Genomic DNA, 18391 nt, shown 5'->3' on the forward strand with positions numbered 1-18391 from the left:
TGAGGTTCTCTCTCTCATATGTCATTTACTTCCTTTATTGCCTTTATCAGAAGCTTCATTTTTTGTATATTTATCTGTTTCGTTCTTTTTTTTTTTTTTTTTTGAGAGAGAGCGAGCAAGAGAGTATGGGGGAGAGAGAGAGAGAGAGAGAGAGAGAGAGAGAGAGAGAGAGACAGAGAGAGAGAGAGAGAGAATCTCAAGCAGGCTCCATGCCCAGCGCAGAGCCTGATGCAGGGCTTGATCTCACCACCTTGAGATCATGACCTGAGCCAAAATCAAGAGTCAGACGCTTAACTGTTAACAGGTGCCCTGTCTACTTCTTTACTGGTTGTTCTACTAGAAGAGACCATTTCTCTTACGGCACATAGGAAGCACTCAAGAACTATTTGTGAAATTAGTGAATAAGTCTCTGGCTAGCCAAATTTCAGCTGGTCCTTTGAAAAAGTGCTTTTTCTTTTCTAGTCCCCAGGTATGCCAGCCTCCACATTCTCTATTGAGAGAACCCATACTGGTTTTGCCTTTCTGGCCAGGGGTATTATCAGCTGGAGCATTGATGCCCCTGGGGTATTTATTTCATTATTCCTGGTGGCTCTGGTGACCCTATTCTTGCAGTTAGCTCATCTGCCTTTGCACCTGTAGGTGAGATCGCTCTTAGCTCAGTATGTATATCTCCCCTGTTCCTCCAGATCTCTGGCGAAAGAGCTTTCTATGCTTGGTTCCCAGAGAGTATTAGAGTCCATAGGACATCACAGAAGTGGAAAAGAAAGAAATCCCTTCATGGAGTAGAGTCTTCAGAGAGTGGAGAACAAGGCTGATCGAGTATCATCTCACTTTCTCAGCTCAGCTCTCCCCTCGCCTCGGGCGCTTTCCCTCTGCTCCCGGGGCGCACAGTGCACATCTCCATTAAAAGCACATATCCCTCAGTTTGTACTCTGTTCATGTGTTGGTAAGGTCCCCGAGGGGCTTAGTCTTCTCTGGTTGTTCAGTCCATGCTTGTTGACTGAGTGACGGGCACTTTTGCACCAGGGTTTTGGAGCTTGTGTCCCGGTAAGGCTGCCCTCATTCAGGATGCTTCTGGCTGCGGCCGTGGGGGGTCTTCCTGAGGCCCCTGCCACACAGACGTCTTGGTCTTATTGTTTTGCCTTTGTCATACTCCGCTTCGCATTACGTTCTTGGAGTATGGCAATAGCATGCCTGGATTCGGGTGTGCCATTTGTAATTTAAGAAGACAGAATTATTTATGTTTATTATTTATATTTAGAGACATAACACCTGCTCACTTAAGGAAACTTGGAAAGTAAAGGCGAAGGAGAAAAAAAGTTGTCTAGGAAAAAAACCTGTTTTTCCTTTATTCTCACACTCAAAATGCTGGCACCACGTGTGTGTGTGTGTGTGTGTGTGTGTGTGTGTGTGTGTGTGTGTGTGTGTTTCTGACACTAGCTGTGTGTCCTACAATTCAACTTCAGTTCCTGGAGAGAGCATCAGATCCCACAGGTTAGGGGCTCGGTCATAGTCTGAAGACTGTCCCCAACTTCAGACATCAGTTGCAAGTCCCAGGTTGTCCCTGGTACTTCTGACCAACGATCTATACACCAGAGTCCCCTGCCCCCCTCCTTGGGTTTGATAACTTGCTAGGACAGGTCCCAGAACTCAGGGAAACACTTAAGTTGAGCAGTTTATCATACAGTAAAGGATACGATAAAGGATAGAGCTGAAGAGCCAGATGAAGGAAGACATACGTAGGGTGAGGTCACATGGATGTGTTCACCAACCCAGAAGCTCTCTGAGCCCCGTAGTCTAGGGATTTTTATAGAGCCTTTTTCACCAAGTCATGATCGATCGTTAACTCACTTTTCCAGCCCCTCTCCCCTCTCCAGAGAATCGGGGTAAAACTGCAAGTTCCAAGCTTCTAATCACGGCTCGGGTTTTCTGGTGACCAGCCCCCATCCAGGAGCCCCCCCAGAGTCACCTGATTGGAAGAAAAGAGGCTTCTGTTACTCAGGAAATTCCGAGGGTTTTAGGAGCTCTGTGTCAGCGCCTCGGGTCAAAGACCAAATAGTAACAGGAACTGGGGGCGGAGACCGACACTTGTATTTCTTATTATTTCACAAGGTTGACTGTGATTCTTTTTCTCTTTTCCATCCACATCGCCCACTTTGTTACTTTCTCATCATCCCGCCTCTTCCTGCAGAAATTCTTGAATTTGCCAGAGAGATTGGTATTGATCCCGTCAAGGAGCCGGAACTGATGTGGCTGGCGCGGGAGGGCATTGTGGCCCCACTGCCTGTGGAGTGGAAGCCCTGGTAAGTCAGCACGGATGTAGCCCACGCCTGGCACTGGAGGTCAGCTTTAATTTGCCACCTTTGTTATTTAAAAAAAAAAAACTTTCTTTAATGTTTATTTTTGAGAGGGAGATACAGAGCCCAAGCAGGGGAGGGGCAGAGAGAGAGGGAGACACAGAATCCGAAGCAGGCTCCAGGCTCCGAGCTGTCAGCACAGAGCCTGATGTGGGGCTCGAACTCACGAGCCGTGAGATCATGACCTGAGCCAAAGTCGGATCCTTAACCAACTGAGCCACCCAGGCACCCTGATTTGCCACCTTCAGAAGCCTGTCCTGCGCAGAGTTGGGGACAGCTATGGGCCATTCCTCCGCTGTGCTGCCTGATACTTTGGGCCTGAGCCCAGGCCAACTTGACGGTCCCTGTGAGGGGTTCAGCACCAATATCCAGGGTCCTGCAGCACCAGCCTCTGCTTCGGGCCTGGTGGGGAAGTGTCACTGTTGCCCTTTGCCGACTGATACCGAGAGTGACGATATTGAAACCCCCTCAGTGGGTCCAGAATGGATGCTGGTGCTAAAGAGGTTTGTGGTGAGGCTACACAGACTGGCAGAGGGTTTTGTCCCTCTTGGCAGCCCATCCTGAATTTGAGTCCCGTGCTCACGAATAGGTTCCCGTCTGTGGATTCGGTCACCTGTGCAGTTTCGCTTTGAGCTCTCTGCACGTACGGAGCGGACTGGCTCGGGTTGTCTCAGTGAAACAGAGGCTGATGGGGAGGAGGCTGACGGGGTCTCGGCATCCTCTCCCACCCTCGGGGGCGGGGGTGCGTGTTCGCTGTTGTGCACGCTGGCTCCAGCTCGGCTGCCTAAAGTGAGTGCCAGAAGTTTACTTCCCGCTCTAGCGCGAAGTCCCCAGTTAGTCCCCACGGTCTCCAGAGTCTTCCCTTTTGCTGCTGTTGTACAGTTTTGCACGCAAGGTATAGTATTCCGTTCTTACCCACGCCATTTAATGCGTTGGCCATGCTTCCAAATGACCGCAAGCGTGGCCTCACTCGTCCGTGCTGAAGAATCGTAAGTTATCCTTTCAGCTTCTCACATGGCGGGCTCCCTGCTCTCCTGATCTCTGTAGCAGCGTTTTCCTTGGATCTCCTGCAGTTTCGTGACCCCTCTCTTGTAATAAATCCGTGTGCGCTCTACACTCTTCCAGGTGCTGAGCACTGGTGGTTGTGTTTGTAGGATAGCGGTTTCTGTTCTGTTTCGCATATCCACCCCGATTCCCACATTTGCCTTATCTAATCATCTCTATCTTCTTTGCCTTCGTTTTTAAGTTTGTATATATGTGTGCTGTTTGCTTTTGGATACATTTTCTCGTTAGAAACCACATGAGAGGGGCTCCTGGGTGGCTCAGTCTGTTAAGCGTCCGACTTCGGCTCAGGTCATGATCTCACGAGGGTTCATGAGTTCAAGCCCCGCCTTGGGCTCTGTGCTCAGAGCCTGGAGCCTGTTTCGGATTCTGTGTCTCCTTCCCTCTCTCCCCCTCCCCCACTCACGCTCTGTCTCTCTCTCTCTCTCTCTCTCTCTCTCTCTTGAAAATTAAACATTAAAAAATGAAGTTCTTATTAAAAAAAAACATGAGAAATAGAATCAGTATAGTAACCTCTTAATGTACACATAATAAATAAATGGCTGCAGTGTTTGTAAAAAATAAAATGGTGAGTGGAAGGAGGGAAACCGTCATTGGTTATTGAGCCAGCCATGTGCCAGGGTCACACCTACCACCTTCATGTACCTGCTAGGGGTGGTCAGCACTTCTTTTCCAAATTGACTATTAGGTCTCTGGACGGGTTATTTCTGGATTCTCTGCTCTCTTCCATTGATCTGTTTGTCTTAATACCAATACTGCACGTATTGTCTTGATATAACTGTAGCTTTATTAGAGACGTTGAAATCATGTAGGGTAAATCCTCCCACTTTGTTGTTCATTCGCAAAGTAGTATTGTAGGTCCTCTGTACTTCCATATGAATTTTAGAATCAGCTTGTCATTTTCTCCAAAAAAAAAATCCTGTGGAGATTTTGATCGGAATTGCACCAAATCTAGAAATCACTTCAGGAAGAATTGACCTCTAGACCTTTATGGAGTATTCCAACCCCTGAGCAGGGGTCTGTCCCCATCTATTTGGGTGGTTCTTTGGGTGGTTTTTTTCTCTAAGAAACATTCTGTAGTTTTTAGGGTACGTGTATTACCCATATTTTGTTAGATTTACTAAGTGGTCTATTTTAAATCATATATGTAAAAATTTCCTATTGCTTGTTGCTTTTATATAGAAATAAAATTCGTTTTTGTATATTGATCTCATAGCTGGCAACCTTGCTAAACTCATTTCCGTCAGTTCTAATAGTTTTGTAGATTCCATAGGGTTTCCTACATGCATGATCACATCTTCTGTGAAAAAGACATTTTTACTTCTTCCTTTCCAATCTGAATACCTTTTATTTTTATGTCTTTCCTTACTGCACTGACTAGACCCTCTAATAATAGAAGTGGTGACAGTGGACATTTTTGTCTTTCTCCTCATCTTAAGGAATTGAGTATGATGGGAGCTGTAGGTTTTTGTAAATGCCTTTTGTCAGGATGAGGAAGTTCCTTTCTATTCCTGGCTTGCTGAGGGTCTAAATCAGAAAGGATATTGGGTTTTACCAAATGTTTTTCTGTACCTATTAATAGGATCATGTGATTTTTTTTTTCTATTTCGGTCTTACTAGGGTCAGTTGTATTGATTGATTTTCAAATGGTAATCTGACCTTACATTCCTCGGATAAAGTCCACTTGGTCACGATTATATACTATCGGATTTGATTTTGTAAAATTGTGTTAAGTATCTTTGTTCTAAAAAAATAGTTTGAAGGGGATGAGGTAGATAGAGTTTGGGTATTTCATTATTCCTGATTTCCAACTTTATTTATTCATTCTATTTTGTGTTACAAGTTGAGACGTCGTTTCTGGCTCAGTAAGTGATCTTCTTTATGTAAATGTTCTAGGGATGCTCGATAAGAATGTAGTGTCTCATTTTTGGATGTAGGGTTCTGTAAATGTCCTTTATATCAATGTGTTTTCATATATAGATGTGTTTATGTCTTCTGTGTCCTGGTCCCTTTTGTCTGGTCTAACTCACAGTTTAGTTGAGTACAGAATTGTATGTTGAGTACGAATAGCCCTTGAACAATATTATGCACCCTTATCTTCTGACTTCTGGTTTTGCTAAAAAGACATGTTTTCTTGGTCTCATCAGTTATTTCTTTGTGGGTAGTAAAATTCCCCCCCTCCCCCCTCCCCAAACTGGATGTTTTTATTATTTTGTTTTTATCTTTGGTGTTTTTGTAATTTCACTGCTGTGCCACGTTTGGATTTATTTTTTTTTTCCCCCTTTCCGTCCCTAATTTAATGATTCTACCGATTCCTACAAGTTCTGCTCTTTTCAATATGTCTGTTTTCTTTTCTTTTTTTTTTTTTTAGAGTTCTGTTCTTTCATTATGGATTCTACTCTTTTTGTCCCTACAGTAATTTTAGATGTAGTTAATTTTAGTCTTCTTTTGATTATTGTACTATGCCAGGTTTCCTTGTGTGCCAATGTTTCTCTTTACTGGCACTGATTTCCTTTTGCAGTGAACTGTCTCCCCATGGGGTTTGTTAATTATTTATTGTAAGTTTTGTGAATCTATCTTCTGTAGAGTTATTTTCTGTGTCTCATTCCTGGGTTGTTGAGTGACTTTATGATAGCTTGTGCCACGGATTTTTCAGTGGGTTTAGTACTAAATTTTTACATTAATTTTCTGACTTGGGATTTCCTTACCACAGTTTGGATTCTATGTCTACATGTATCTTGGAGTTTTAATTTTTTGTGAAAGTTGGTTTCGCCTGCCTAGACCTGGATTGCTTCTTTGCCCTCTAGGTTCTTCTATTCATGGAGCCAGCAGCCTTAAGGGCCCAGTGATACGCAAGGGTCTTGCCCCTAGTTTCCCAATTCATGAAGGTCTAAGGCCGTATTTTGTGCCTTTCAACTGGCATTAAAACTCGGGTTTTGGGGAGCCTGGGTGGCTCAGTCGGTTGAGTATCAGACTCTTGATTTCAGCTCAGGTCATGATCCCAGGTTCATGGGATTGGGCCCCGTGTCAGGCTCTGTGCTGAGCGTGGAGCCTGCTTAAGATTCTCTCTGTCTCTCTGTTTCTGTCTCTCTCTCTCTCTCTCAAAACAAAACAAATAAATAAATAAATAAATAAACAGCTTTTGAGGGTCTCTTTCCAGGTCAGACACCAGCCTTAACCTATCAGTTCACACACTTGTTATTCAGATTTCACATTTTCTTTCTGTTTCTGGCATCTGAGAATTTGGCACTAGGTGAGGAGAAGTCAGATGTCTTCTTCAGTTTGGGTAAACATGTTGCCTGAGGTTTCGTATGTGTGTCTTTATTTATTTTTTAATGTTTGTTTATTTATTTTGAGAGAGAGAGAGGGAGGGGCAGAGAAAGAGGGGGAGAGAATCCCAGTAGGCTGCACATTGTCAGCAGAGCCTGATGTGGGTCTCAAACCCATGAACCGTGAGATCATGACATGAGCCAAAATCAAGAATCTGATGCTCATGTGGATGAAACTGGAGGGTATTATGCTGAGTGAAATAAGTCAGTCAGAGAAAGACAGATATCATGTTTTCACTCATATGTGGAACTTAAGAAACTTAACAGAAGACCATGAGGGAAGGGAAGGGGAAAATAGTTACAAACAGGGAGGCAAGACGTAAGAGACTCTTAAATACAGAGAACAAACTGAGGGTTGATGGGGGGCTCTGGGGAAGAGGGGGAAATGGGTGATGGGCATTGAGGAGGGCACTTGTTGGGGTGAGCACTGGGTGTTGTATGTAAGTGATGAATCACGGGAATCTACCCCCAAAACCAAGAGCACACTGTATACACTGTATGTTAGCCAACTTGACGATAAGTTATATTAAAAAAAAAAATCTGATGCTCAACTGACTAAGCTACCCAGGCACCCCTGTATGTGTGTCTTTAGAAAAAATTTCTAGGATTTGCAGTGGTGTGTTAAAAGATGTACAGAATTTAAATATTGTTAGTTAATCATACATTACCTTCCTTTATAGTTTAATAATTCCTCCAATAATGGTACACATGGTTGTTCATTTAATAATATTATCAATTAGGGGTGCCTGGATGGCTCATTTGGTTAGGCATCTGACTCGATCTCAACTTAGGTCTTGATCTCAAGGTTATGAGTTCAAGCCCTGCATTGGGTTTGAAGCCTTTTTTAAAAAAATTATCAATTAAAAAATTGTCGATTCCTCCAAAATGATGAGTACAAAAAAATTGTTGATCCAAGGACAGGAAATTATGCCGGATCATTTAAATTTGCATTTCTCAAATCATTCATAGAGTTGAGCTGGCCATCTGTTGGCCATTTGCTTATTTATATTCTTTGCCGTTTTGTCTGCTGGGTTGCTTATTATGATTTTTGTTGAGAAGGTAAAAGTGATTTTTCTGTGGGTTTTATTTTCATTTAAGCATTAAAAAAATTTTTTTTAATGTTTATTTGTTTTTGAAAGACAGAGCACAAGCAGGGGTGGGACGGGGTGGGGTGGGGGGGACACAGAATCTGAAGCAGGCTCCAGGATCTGAGCTGTCACACAGAGCCCGATGCAGGGCTCGAACTCATGAACTGCGAGATCATGACCTGAGCCGAAGTCAGATTCTAAACCGACTGAGCCACCCAGGTGCCCCAAAGCATTTTTTAAAAATTTACATCCAAGTTAGTTAGCATATGGTGCAACAATGATTTCAGGGGTAGATTCCTTAATGCCCCTTACCCATTTAGCCCATCCCCCCTCCCACAACCCCATCAGTAACCCTCTGTTCTCCATATTTAAGAGTCTCTTATGTTTTGTATTTATATCAGTTTTGCTTCCCTTCCCTTGTGTTCATCTATTCTGTGTTTTAAAGTCCTCATATGAGTGAAGTCACATGATATTTGTCTTTCTCTGACTAATTTTGCTTAGCATAATACCCTGTAATTCCATCCACATAATTGCAAATGGCAAGACTTCGTTCTTTTTGATTGCCAAGTAATACTCCATTGTATATATGTACCACGTCTTCTTTATCCATTCATCCATTGATGGACATTTGGCTATTTCCATATTTTCCATACTTTGGCTATTGTTGATGGTGCTGCTATAAACATGGGGGTGCATGTGTCCCTTCGAAACAGCACACCTGTATCCCTTGGATAAATACCTAGTAGTGCAATTGCTGGTTCGTAGGATAGTTCTATTTTTAATTTTTTGAGGAACCTCCATACTGTTTTCCAGAGTGCCTGCACCAGCTTGCATTCCCACCAGCAGTACAAAAGAGATCCTCTTTCTCCACATCCTCATCAACATCTGTTGTTGCCTGAGTTGTTCATGTTAGCCATTCTGACAGGTGTGAGGTGGTATCTCAGTGTGGGTTTGATTTGTATTTCCCTGAGGATGAGTGATGTAGAGCATTTTTTCCTGTGTCGGTTGGCCATCTGGATGTCTTCTTTGGAGAAGTGTCTATTCATGTCTTTTGCCCATTTCTCCCCTGGATTCTTTCTTTTTTTTTTGGGTGTTGAGTTTGATAAGTTCTTTATAGATTTTGGATACTAGCCCTTTATCTGATATGTCATTTGCAAATATCTTCTCCCATTCTGTCAGTTGTCTTTTAGTTTTGCTGATTGTTTCCTTGCTGTGCAGAAGCTTTTTATTTTGGTGAGGTCCCAATACATTTTTCCTTTTGTTTCCCTTGCCTCTGGAGACGTGTTGAGTAAGAAGTTGCTGCGGCCAGGATCCAAGAGGTTTTTGCCTGCTTTCTCCTCGAGGATTTTGATGGCTTTCTGTCTTACATTGAGGTCTTTCATCCATTTTCAGTTTATTTTTGTGTATGGTGTAAGAAAGTGGTCCAGGTTCATTTCTCTGCATGTCGCTGTTCAGTTCTCCCAGCACCACTTGCTGGAGAGACTGTCTTTATTCCATTGGATATTCTTTCTTGCTTTGTCAAAGATTTGTGGGTCCCTTTCTGGGTTCTCTATTCTGTTCCATTGATCTGAGTGTCTGTTCTTGTGCCAGATTTTTCTGTGTATTAATCTTATACTACTGTTTCTACTATTTTCTCCCCACCTCCTGTCTTTTAATTTTCTTTGCGCTTTCTTTTTTCACACTGAAATTATACATTTTTTTGTACTTTTTTTTTCCAGGTAAAACATACGTAATGTAAAATGTACTGTTTCAGCCAGTTTTAGATATACAGCTCAGTGGCATGAAGTACATTCACAGTGTTGTGCAAGCATCACCACCAGCCATTTCCAGAACTTTTTCATCTTCCCAAACAAAGTCTGTTTCCATTCTGCCCTTCCCCTCCCCCCCCCCCCCCCCCCCCCAGCTCCTGGTAACATCCAATCTACTTTCCATCTCTGTTAATTAACCTATTCAAGGTCAAATCAGTGGGCCCACGATATTCAGCCTTTTGGGTGTGGCTTATTTTACTTGATATGATGTCTGCGAGTTTCATTCATGTTGTAGCAGGTGTCAGTAGTTCATTCGTTGCCAAGACTGAATCCAGTTCTAGTGTATGTATGTACTACATTTTGTTTATTCATTCATTTGTCAATGGACATTTGAGCTGTGTGCACCCTTTGACTTTTATGAGTAATGCTGCTGTGAACATGGGTGGACAAATAATCTGCTTGAATCCCTGCTTTCCTTTTTGGTATATATCCAGCAGTGGAATTGCTGTGCTATATGGTCTCTCTGTTTTTAATTTTTAGGAAACTAGTGCTTCTCACAGCGGCCACACCCTTTTCCATCCCCACCGACAGTGCTCGAGATGTCCAATTTCCCCACATCCTCCCCAGCACTTGTTATTTCTTCTTGTTTGGCAATAGCCGTGCCAGTGGGTGGGAAGTGATATCTCCCTGTGGTTGTACATTTCACTTTCCCTGATGTTTAGTGATACTGAGCATCTTCTTATGCACTTATCTGTCATTTATTACCTTTCTGTCTTTCATCCCTAATATTTTTCCTGCTTACTTCTGCATGTTTTCTCTTTTATTAGAATTGAGATTGAGCTTGAACTCACGACCCCAAGATCAAGAGTCGCATGTTCCACTGACTGAGCCAACCAGGTGCCGCCAGACTTGAGTCTTTCTATTGAGGAACATGGGCTGTCTCTCCAACAGCTTTTTCTTTTTTTCTTTTTCCTGACTTTTCAGTGAAGCTTTATAAAGATTTTGTACATGTTGGATTTATTCCTGGGTATCGTGTTTTTTGTATTGCTATGGTGAATTTTGTTTGTTTGTTTTCTGTAGCTGTCCCAATGAATTTTTGATAATGGTGGCTGGAAGAATGGCTTATTTTGGACTTGTCCATGTTGAAACACAGGTTCATGAAATGCACCTTTACATTATTTTCTTTTATTGTTGATCTCCACTGGCTTGGATCGTTATTTCTTAGGAGATCGGAGTCTTGTGTAAGACCAGAGCTATCACAGTGCCTCTTTCTTCCTTGGACCATTTATGAAAATATTAAGGAAGGTCAATCCTAGAACTTGTCTTTAAGATCCCATAGCATCTGTACTTATCCATCTCAAACCAAGTTTATTCCTAGGAACCCCAATGATTGTGCATTTTCTTCTAGAGAAGTCCTTAGCTATCCCAGTCCTTTGTTCCTATCTAAGTTAACTCCTATGTTAGCCAGAAGGTACCCTTTCCTTCTGTGTAAATCCCCTCCTGCGTCCCCCGTGTCTTCTCTCTCCTTCTGTCCCTCTCACCCAGTTCTTCCTTCTTTTCTGTCTCCTGGCCACTTTTATTCTCTTCCTTTTTTTCCTAAGTAGCTTTGGACCTGAGCAGGGACTAACTTCTGACCTCCACTCCCTACAGCCAGGACATCACAGGTGATATTTACTATTTCAACTTTGCCAATGGGCAGTCCACGTGGGACCATCCATGTGACGAGCACTATCGGAACTTGGTGATCCAAGAGCGGAGGAAGCTGTCAACTCCAGGAGCCGTTAACAAGAAAGACAAGAAAAAGAAGAAGGAAAAGAAAGACAAGAAGGACAAAGAGACCTCCAAAAGTCTGCTGGTGAGTCCGTGGATGCCAGCCCCCAGAGAGCTGGGCCTGAAACCTCAGGGGATATTGGGAACCCCTAGGTGTTTACAGCTGGGAAGTTCAGAACAACACCAATAACACATTGATTGCTTGATAGTACATCATCTCAGTTATGCCTGTCTTCTGGCAGATTTTCCTTTAGCTTCTGGAATTTCTTATCGTCTCTGAAAAATTCTTTTCTCCTCCCCCCGGGAAGCACATATTATGTAGGAGGATTATCGAGAAAGCGCGCTCCCCTGAGGATGTTGCTTTGCAGCAGTCTGAGAAGGGATACCGTCTACCCCTCTGGAGAGTGGGGGACAGGGGGGCAGTTGACAGAGAACCTAGATGAGTGGAGTGTCTTTCTTTTTTCAGAGCCAGGCCTTTCAAGTGTGGTGCAAATTCATAGATGTCAGGTGTAGCCATAATTCAGTTGTCAGAAAGCCATTGCCTTCAAAGTCCAAAAAGAAAAGCTTTGGGCTTTATCCACTTTTGTGGATTGTTCTTTTTTGCCATTGTCCTTGGGTAGGGGTGCGCAACTGAAATCTGATTGCGGCGTGAGCATCTTGGTCTCAGGTAGCTTTTTCACTCTGAGTTGAAAGTGCTCTTTCCCCTTATTTTTATTTGTCCTTCCATTATGTCTGAACTTAAGAAGCAGAGTTATTGCCCTGGGTTTATAGGTAGAGAAGCTAAGACTTGGAGCCATGCTGGTGTGAGGGCCAGGCTCTCCCAGAGTGCTCTGCCGGTGCAGGGGATCCTTCACCCAGGTGGGGTGCAGGTGGGGCATGTTGAGGAGAGGGAGGCACATAGGAGATCAGACCAACCAGGTGGGGGGCACTGAGAATATCTTTTCAACCCTCTCACTTGTCCAGTTGATTTGCTCTCTGTCTGCAGTCTGTTTCCCACCATTGCCTCTGTTTCAGTGAAGATTTCCATCTCCCTTCCTTCCTTCTCAGGGTGTCAAGTCTGGCATCGGATGGTTGGTGATGAATTAATCTTTTTCAACACTTCCAAGCTCCACAGATACTCTTCCCTCCCCTCCCCTCCCCCACCTATCGCTACTCATGATTCCAAGAAATAAGATAACAAGCCCGTCCCTCCAGATAAAGAGGACAAGTCATTTCCAAATCGGTTGAATTTTCTAATGTTATGTGTTTCAAAGGCAGAAGGTGGATAATGGGCTTTTCACTAACCCAGGACTACCTAGTGTCTGGGCAGGCTCTGGCATGAGTAATGGTGAGAGAAGGGACCAAGCAAGGGTTCTGGGGTGGAGGGTCAGGTGACAGAGTTCTGGGTGTGTGACTGAGCGCGTGGAACTCCCTGTTAAAAAGGATTCCTTCTGTGGAGCTGAGCACAATTGGGAAGTCCTGGGCTGCCAGTCTGGCTCTCAGGCTCAGGACAGTGCCTCAGACCTGGGTTTGTCCAGAGGGCAGGCCTGAGCCAGGTGGGTGACCTGGGCACAGGTGGCTTGGGCTCTCCGGAGGTATGCGTGCACAGGCCGGCTGGAGCCTACTGTGAATGTTTGCAGGGTGAGGTTTATCGTTCAGAGTTTCTTCTAGACTCAAGGTTTTCTGTCTTTGTGGACCTCTCTTGAGCAGTGCCAGTTCGTGTCTTGAAGTTCGTGCCAGAAGACCTTGACGGAATCCCTGGGCTCCCCTCTTTGGCTGTTTCCCTTCTTCTTTCCCTTCTTAGACAATTTCTGGTAGTCCTTGGTAAGGCTGGTGGGTTTTATAAACTTAACCAGTCACAGAACTGAGAGCTTGATGATCCTTTAGAGATAATCTGGTTGGTAATTCTGACAGTTGTTAGTAGTGAAGCCCTGTCTTCCAGTCATTCCTCTATGAAGGTCCAGCATGTCAAGAAGTGGAGCTACCCCAGCTGAACCTGGGGGTAGGTCTTAGTGACGCCCGTTCCCCGTGACATGTACACTCTTGTGGCCTCCAGGGCACCATGTGCAATGAACCTGCAGTTTCCATGAAGCAAGGTTTGTAAGCCACTGATCTGGTCCAGCCTCCCCTTTATAGATAAGGAAACTAGGGCCCAGAAAACAAAGAAGTCAGAGGGAGTTTTTGGCTTCTTTTCCCCCTCCTGGTTTGTGTTTTACTTTAATTAGAGGGTGGGTTTCTGCTAAGGGCTTGCCAAGGGCTGAGGTAGCAAGTGTAAATCAGAAGTGCTCTGTCTCAGTTTTTCTTGCATGTTTATATACCCATCTAGGAGACACAGCCTGAGCAGGGACTTCTGCCGCCTCCTTCCTTTCTCCGCGGCCCATCCCCTCTCCCAGCACCTGGCCTTGCTGATCTGGACCTAGACCAAGAGATGCAGGCTAGAAGCGAGGGCTCCTTTAAGAAAGGGAAGAGCCCATGCATGCTGGGTGACATCCCCTCGCCTCTCATGGGCACCCTGCCCAGCAAGCTTCAGCCACTCTCCAAGGGCCAAGCTTCCCGAACCCACCACATCTTTGCCGACGTGGAGAAAATCTTAGGCAGGGCCCGAGCCCAGTGCAGAACAGAATTGGGTGATCAGCAGGGTCTGGGGAAACCCCAGAAGCCGACAGAGAAAATCTACCTGGGGTTTTCAGACCCTGAAATAGAAGATCTGGAACTGAGGACCAGACAGCAGAAGCCCGGTGCTCTGGGCCCTGAGAATACCCGGCCCCTCCAGAATGGGCAGGATGTGCTGGAGAGCAGGTGCCAGGCCTCTGTCCACTCAGAGCTTTCTGAAACCATCAGAGGTTTGGGCCACATGGCCAAACGGGGCTCCACGGGCCCCGGTGGGGACAAGAGCCAGAGCCCCGTTCGCTCACCATCCCCTGAGGAGGAGCCCTCCGGGTCCCCCTGTTCCTCTGACCACATGCTGCCTACCAGGAAGAACCCGCTGCTCTTGTTAGATCACGGCCCAGCTGAAGGCCTGAGCTGGCAGGGAGTTTCTGGAGAAGGTGGGAGTAGGGGCAGGGGGAGGAGGAGAAAAGAGCCCCCAGGACTGTGGATGAGACAGGTGTCCAAGCTTGTCGACAAGGATACCCCCGGCAGCTGCAAGGAGACCGAACCCAGTGACCCTGAGGCTCCAGGGGCCTCAGCTAAAGATCCACCTCGGGAGCTCTTCTTATTGCCACCTGATCCGCTGGCGTTAGAGCCAGCCCAGAGTGCCCCTTCAGGGAGTTCCCCTGGAGGGTACCCTGCCAGTGAGAAGAGACAACCCCCGGGGTCAACAGACCCCCCCGAAGAAGACAGGAAGCCTAGTGGGTCTGAGCCTGACTTGGAGAGCAGCAGCCTGGCTTCCCACCTTGGCTCTCAGATCCTGGGTGAGGTGCATAACCTCGTTTGGGACCTGCAGAGCGCTCAGGGATCTGGGCGGGGCGTGGGTCAGGCGGGTCCCGGCCTGAGAGATCAGCACTCCAGCCCCTTTGTAGCGTTCCAGGTGTCCCCCATGCAGGGGTCTACTGATGAGTGTTCTGAGAGCGAAGACTACTCTGAGGACCAGAGGTTCTACCAGCACATCCTGCAGATGGTCAAGATCTCCAGGCAGCTGGAGGGCCTGGGGCTGCCCGAGAGCACGCAGGAGATGCCACGTAAAGACATTGCCAGCAGGGTCTGTTGCACGGCAGCCGAGTCTTCCACGATATCTAGTGAGGGGGAGCACGAGGCCATCAGAGCCATGGAGAGGGACGCGAGTTTTCTGACTTGTGGCCCGGAGGTGCTGGCGTGTCCTCTGGAGGCGGCTCTTGCCCCTGCTGGGCAGGAGGCCCGTCAGCAAGCCGGTTTCCAGCCAAGCAGCAGCCCCCTCAGGCAGGGGCTAGTCGAGCTGAGTTCCAACAGAGGGCTTGCTGCAGAGTCAGGCACGACGCAGCTTCTCAACCAGGTAGGCTTCTTAGCAAGCATGGCCCGCGGGCCTCAGTGAACTTGGCAGGGAGGGAGCCCGTCGAGTTGACGTTGGACTTGAACTCGGTGAACTTGGCAGGGAGGCAGCAGGTTGGGTTGACTCGGCCATCAGGTCTGCTTTCCTGTTATTTGCTCTCCCCTCGTAACTACCGATCCCTGAACTACCCAGGATGGCCATCTTGTGGGGTGACGTGTATTTCATGTTTCTTGTACCCATCACCTGCGAGACAGCCGCTCGGGGTATCTAGACTTCCCTTCCCTGGAGCTAACTGTATTTCACAGATGGGTCACAGGCTTTGCAGATGATCAGTTTTGAGGGTAAGGTGGCACCGATCTTGGCACTCACGCAGGATCTACGTACCTTCCAGGATTTGGGAAGACTTTCTCTTTGGGTGATTATGGACAGAGGCTTCCCAAGTGGACGCCGCACCCCTAAGCTCTGAATTTAGTCCCTTGTGGGAATCCCACGGAACTGGAGTGTGAATCCAGTCATGAGGGGCTGAAACCCAGCATCTCCGTACCGTTCGCGAGCCGCTGTTGCTCCTGGCTTCCCAGGGCTCCCAGAAGCCATGTGAACAACCTGTGTCAGGCTTGCACAGACCTCGTTGGTACCGTCACTTCCTCCGCTGCTGGGATTTGCCAAAGGACGGTGCTGTCCCTATCATCCCGACCCCTTTGTCCCTTTAAAGAGTCACACCATATTCTTCATTCAGAAGAAGTCAAGTTGGATCAGAGACCACAGGGGTCGCTCTGAATTTCCCCAGCTATTCTTTTGCTGCTGCCCAGCTGTGGCTTTACCCAGTTGTTCCCTCTGGTTTCTAATTGCTGGCGTGCCCTGGTTCTCTGTTAGCTTTAATAACTACTGTAGCACTATAAATATCGGATAAGCTGCAGATGATCCTGAAAGTTTTAATTAGCCCAACGGCAGCAAGTTTATCCGCTCCGAAGGACAACGCCACGTACAGCCCATAGTCAGAGTTAATGGCCAGCTATAGAAGATGATCAGCTAGGAGCCAGGAATGTGTAATTTCCCTGCTAACCACTGATTTGGTAAAGGCCTGGGAGAACAAAGCCCTCAGCATGCCTGTCTCCCTCCCTCCAGCCCCCAGCACGTTAGCAAATTAGCCATGGTAGGAGTCTGTACTTTTCCATAAATACAGTGTGGGAGGAACTTTGGTTGCTGATCTGCTGGGGCTGGTTGGGAGGGCTGAGGTCAGGACGAGCGGGCCCAGTTTGCCCCCAGTTTACCTTAGAGAAGCCTTTCTGGGCTTCTTCTCTGCCACAGCCAGACGGTGGCGTAAAATAGTGGCTTAGAGACAGCCCTGGGCTCCAGTCCCATATCTGTGCCCCCCTTGCTGGCCCTGTGACTTTGGGCAGGGCTCTCGATCTCCCCAGTCTCCATTTGTAGGGACTGTGGCCTCGGGCTGTTGTGAGAGCAGAATGAGAGGTGGCGCAGAAGGGGCTTAGCCCGGTACTTGATGCTGGCTTATGTGGGCCAGCCTGAGCGTTACGTGTCCCTTCTGTGCCTAACGGAAGTACTCTGCAGCAGGCCAGGTGGTTGGGCAGTGGTTCGGGTGTTCAAAGGCTCGGGACTTCACCCCCCTTTCGGAGGAGTGTCTGATGCCCTTCCCACACAGAAAGGGGCCCCGCCGAGACCCTGCCCGGTGGTCTGGCCCTTTGAGCCGACGCTGTGGATGAGAGACGGTGGGCCACTTGTGCTTCCTCAGCCTGACCTCTTCTGGCCTCCCCTTTCTCTTCTTGGTCTCCTTGGGGTTAGAGGGGAATGGTTTCGTGTTGTTTGATGCGTTTTAAGTTTGAGTAATGAGTTTTAAAGAGGTCTTTGTAAGTTGTCCCCAGAATGCTCTCCTTGCTCCTTCTCCTAAGCCCGGGCTCCAGCTGCGTGAGTCCTATGTGAGTCCCTCTAATAACAGCCCTTCCACAACATCGGTGTAGCCCCGGCCCCCTCACATGTGCTCCTCACATTCATGAGCCCTTTTGAACTTCCCAGCAAACCTTGCTTTTTAAGCGGCAAGGCACACATCATCTTCATCTTGCAGATGAGTAAACTGAGAATTCAGGAGTCTGTGAGCACGCGGAGGCCTTGCCAGTTCTGACTCCCAGCCTGGTTTCTTTCCCTGTCCTCGTTAGCCCGAAGCCTTCGTTTGGCCAGCGTGAGAACAGGGAAACTGGGGGCCAGGCTCCTTTCAGCCACCTTCCTCGTCAGTGGAGCGGGGCAAGAAAGTTCTTCTTTTGCCATTCATGTATTTTTTTTTCATAGTTGCTGTTTATTTTAATCAAAGTAATACATGCCCATATCAAACAAAGGCAAGTAGTACCAAAAGGTGGGTAATGAAACCCAGCAGTTCTCTGGGCGCGTATACCCCTCCCCAGAGACAACTGCTTTCTTCTCGTGCGTACTTCCATATTTGTAAATAATACGCTTCGGCTGCTTTTGCTTGGTTCATCAGTTTTAAACTTCATCTATTGAGACTTCTCCCTCTGGTAGATGAGGCTTTTGTCTCTGCCCCCCCTCTGCCCCCCCACTTCCTACGTGGCTTCTGAAAGGGGAGCAGAACCCTCCGCAGCATCTGCCAGATGTGAGACGACCGTTAGCTGTGCGCTAGCAGCAAAGTTAGGGGAATCAGCAAGCCAGCCTGTGATTTCTCACACAGTTGGCACAATGGTAATTTCTGGATGTTGTGTTTCATTAGCAGTCTCCGAACGGAGGTGGTTTAAATTTGAGCGGGCAGGATTTAGATGTTTTATTTTTATATCTGCTTCTGACACTCCGAGGGCCACGTGGTTTCTTGGGTTTGTAACAAGATGTTTTGTGTTGCCCAGGCCCCGGGCTCCTCATTAGCCCCAGTCCACGTCCCTCTTGGGGGCCTGGCTCCCTTAAGAGGCCTTGTGGATGCCCCGGCCTCTGCTCTTCGTGGATCGCAAAGCGTGAGCCTGGGGAGCTCAGTGGAATCTGGTCAGCTTGGAGAACTCACGCTGGTAAATGGTTTTTGTGTGTGTGTGTTCAGTGTATTTAGTTCCTGTGGGGCCTTCGTGTGTCATGCTAGGAT

General features: G+C 46.9%; 1 protein-coding gene across 8 annotated transcripts in view; it reads left to right on the plus strand.

Annotated features, from left to right (window-relative positions):
- The window catches only part of CEP164 (centrosomal protein 164), a 92184-nt gene that overhangs the window by 8027 nt on the left and 65766 nt on the right, over positions 1 to 18391 (plus strand). For 7 of the 8 annotated variants that reach the window (XR_006208204.1, XR_006208205.1, XM_042958084.1 and 4 more), the window contains exons 3-6: positions 2192 to 2303; positions 11235 to 11439; positions 13660 to 15303; positions 18165 to 18320. Coding sequence is in view for 6 of the 8 variants with exons in the window: in XM_042958084.1 (XP_042814018.1) it covers positions 2192 to 2303; positions 11235 to 11439; positions 13660 to 15303; positions 18165 to 18320 (2117 nt within the window). In the remaining 2 variants the exon portion in view is untranslated. The remainder of the gene's footprint in view (positions 1 to 2191; positions 2304 to 11234; positions 11440 to 13659; positions 15304 to 18164; positions 18321 to 18391) is intronic. The other variant, XM_042958089.1, reaches the window with a different exon arrangement.

The sequence above is a fragment of the Panthera tigris genome, chromosome D1, assembly GCF_018350195.1.
Source record: "Panthera tigris isolate Pti1 chromosome D1, P.tigris_Pti1_mat1.1, whole genome shotgun sequence".
Classification (NCBI taxonomy): domain Eukaryota; kingdom Metazoa; phylum Chordata; class Mammalia; order Carnivora; family Felidae; genus Panthera; species Panthera tigris.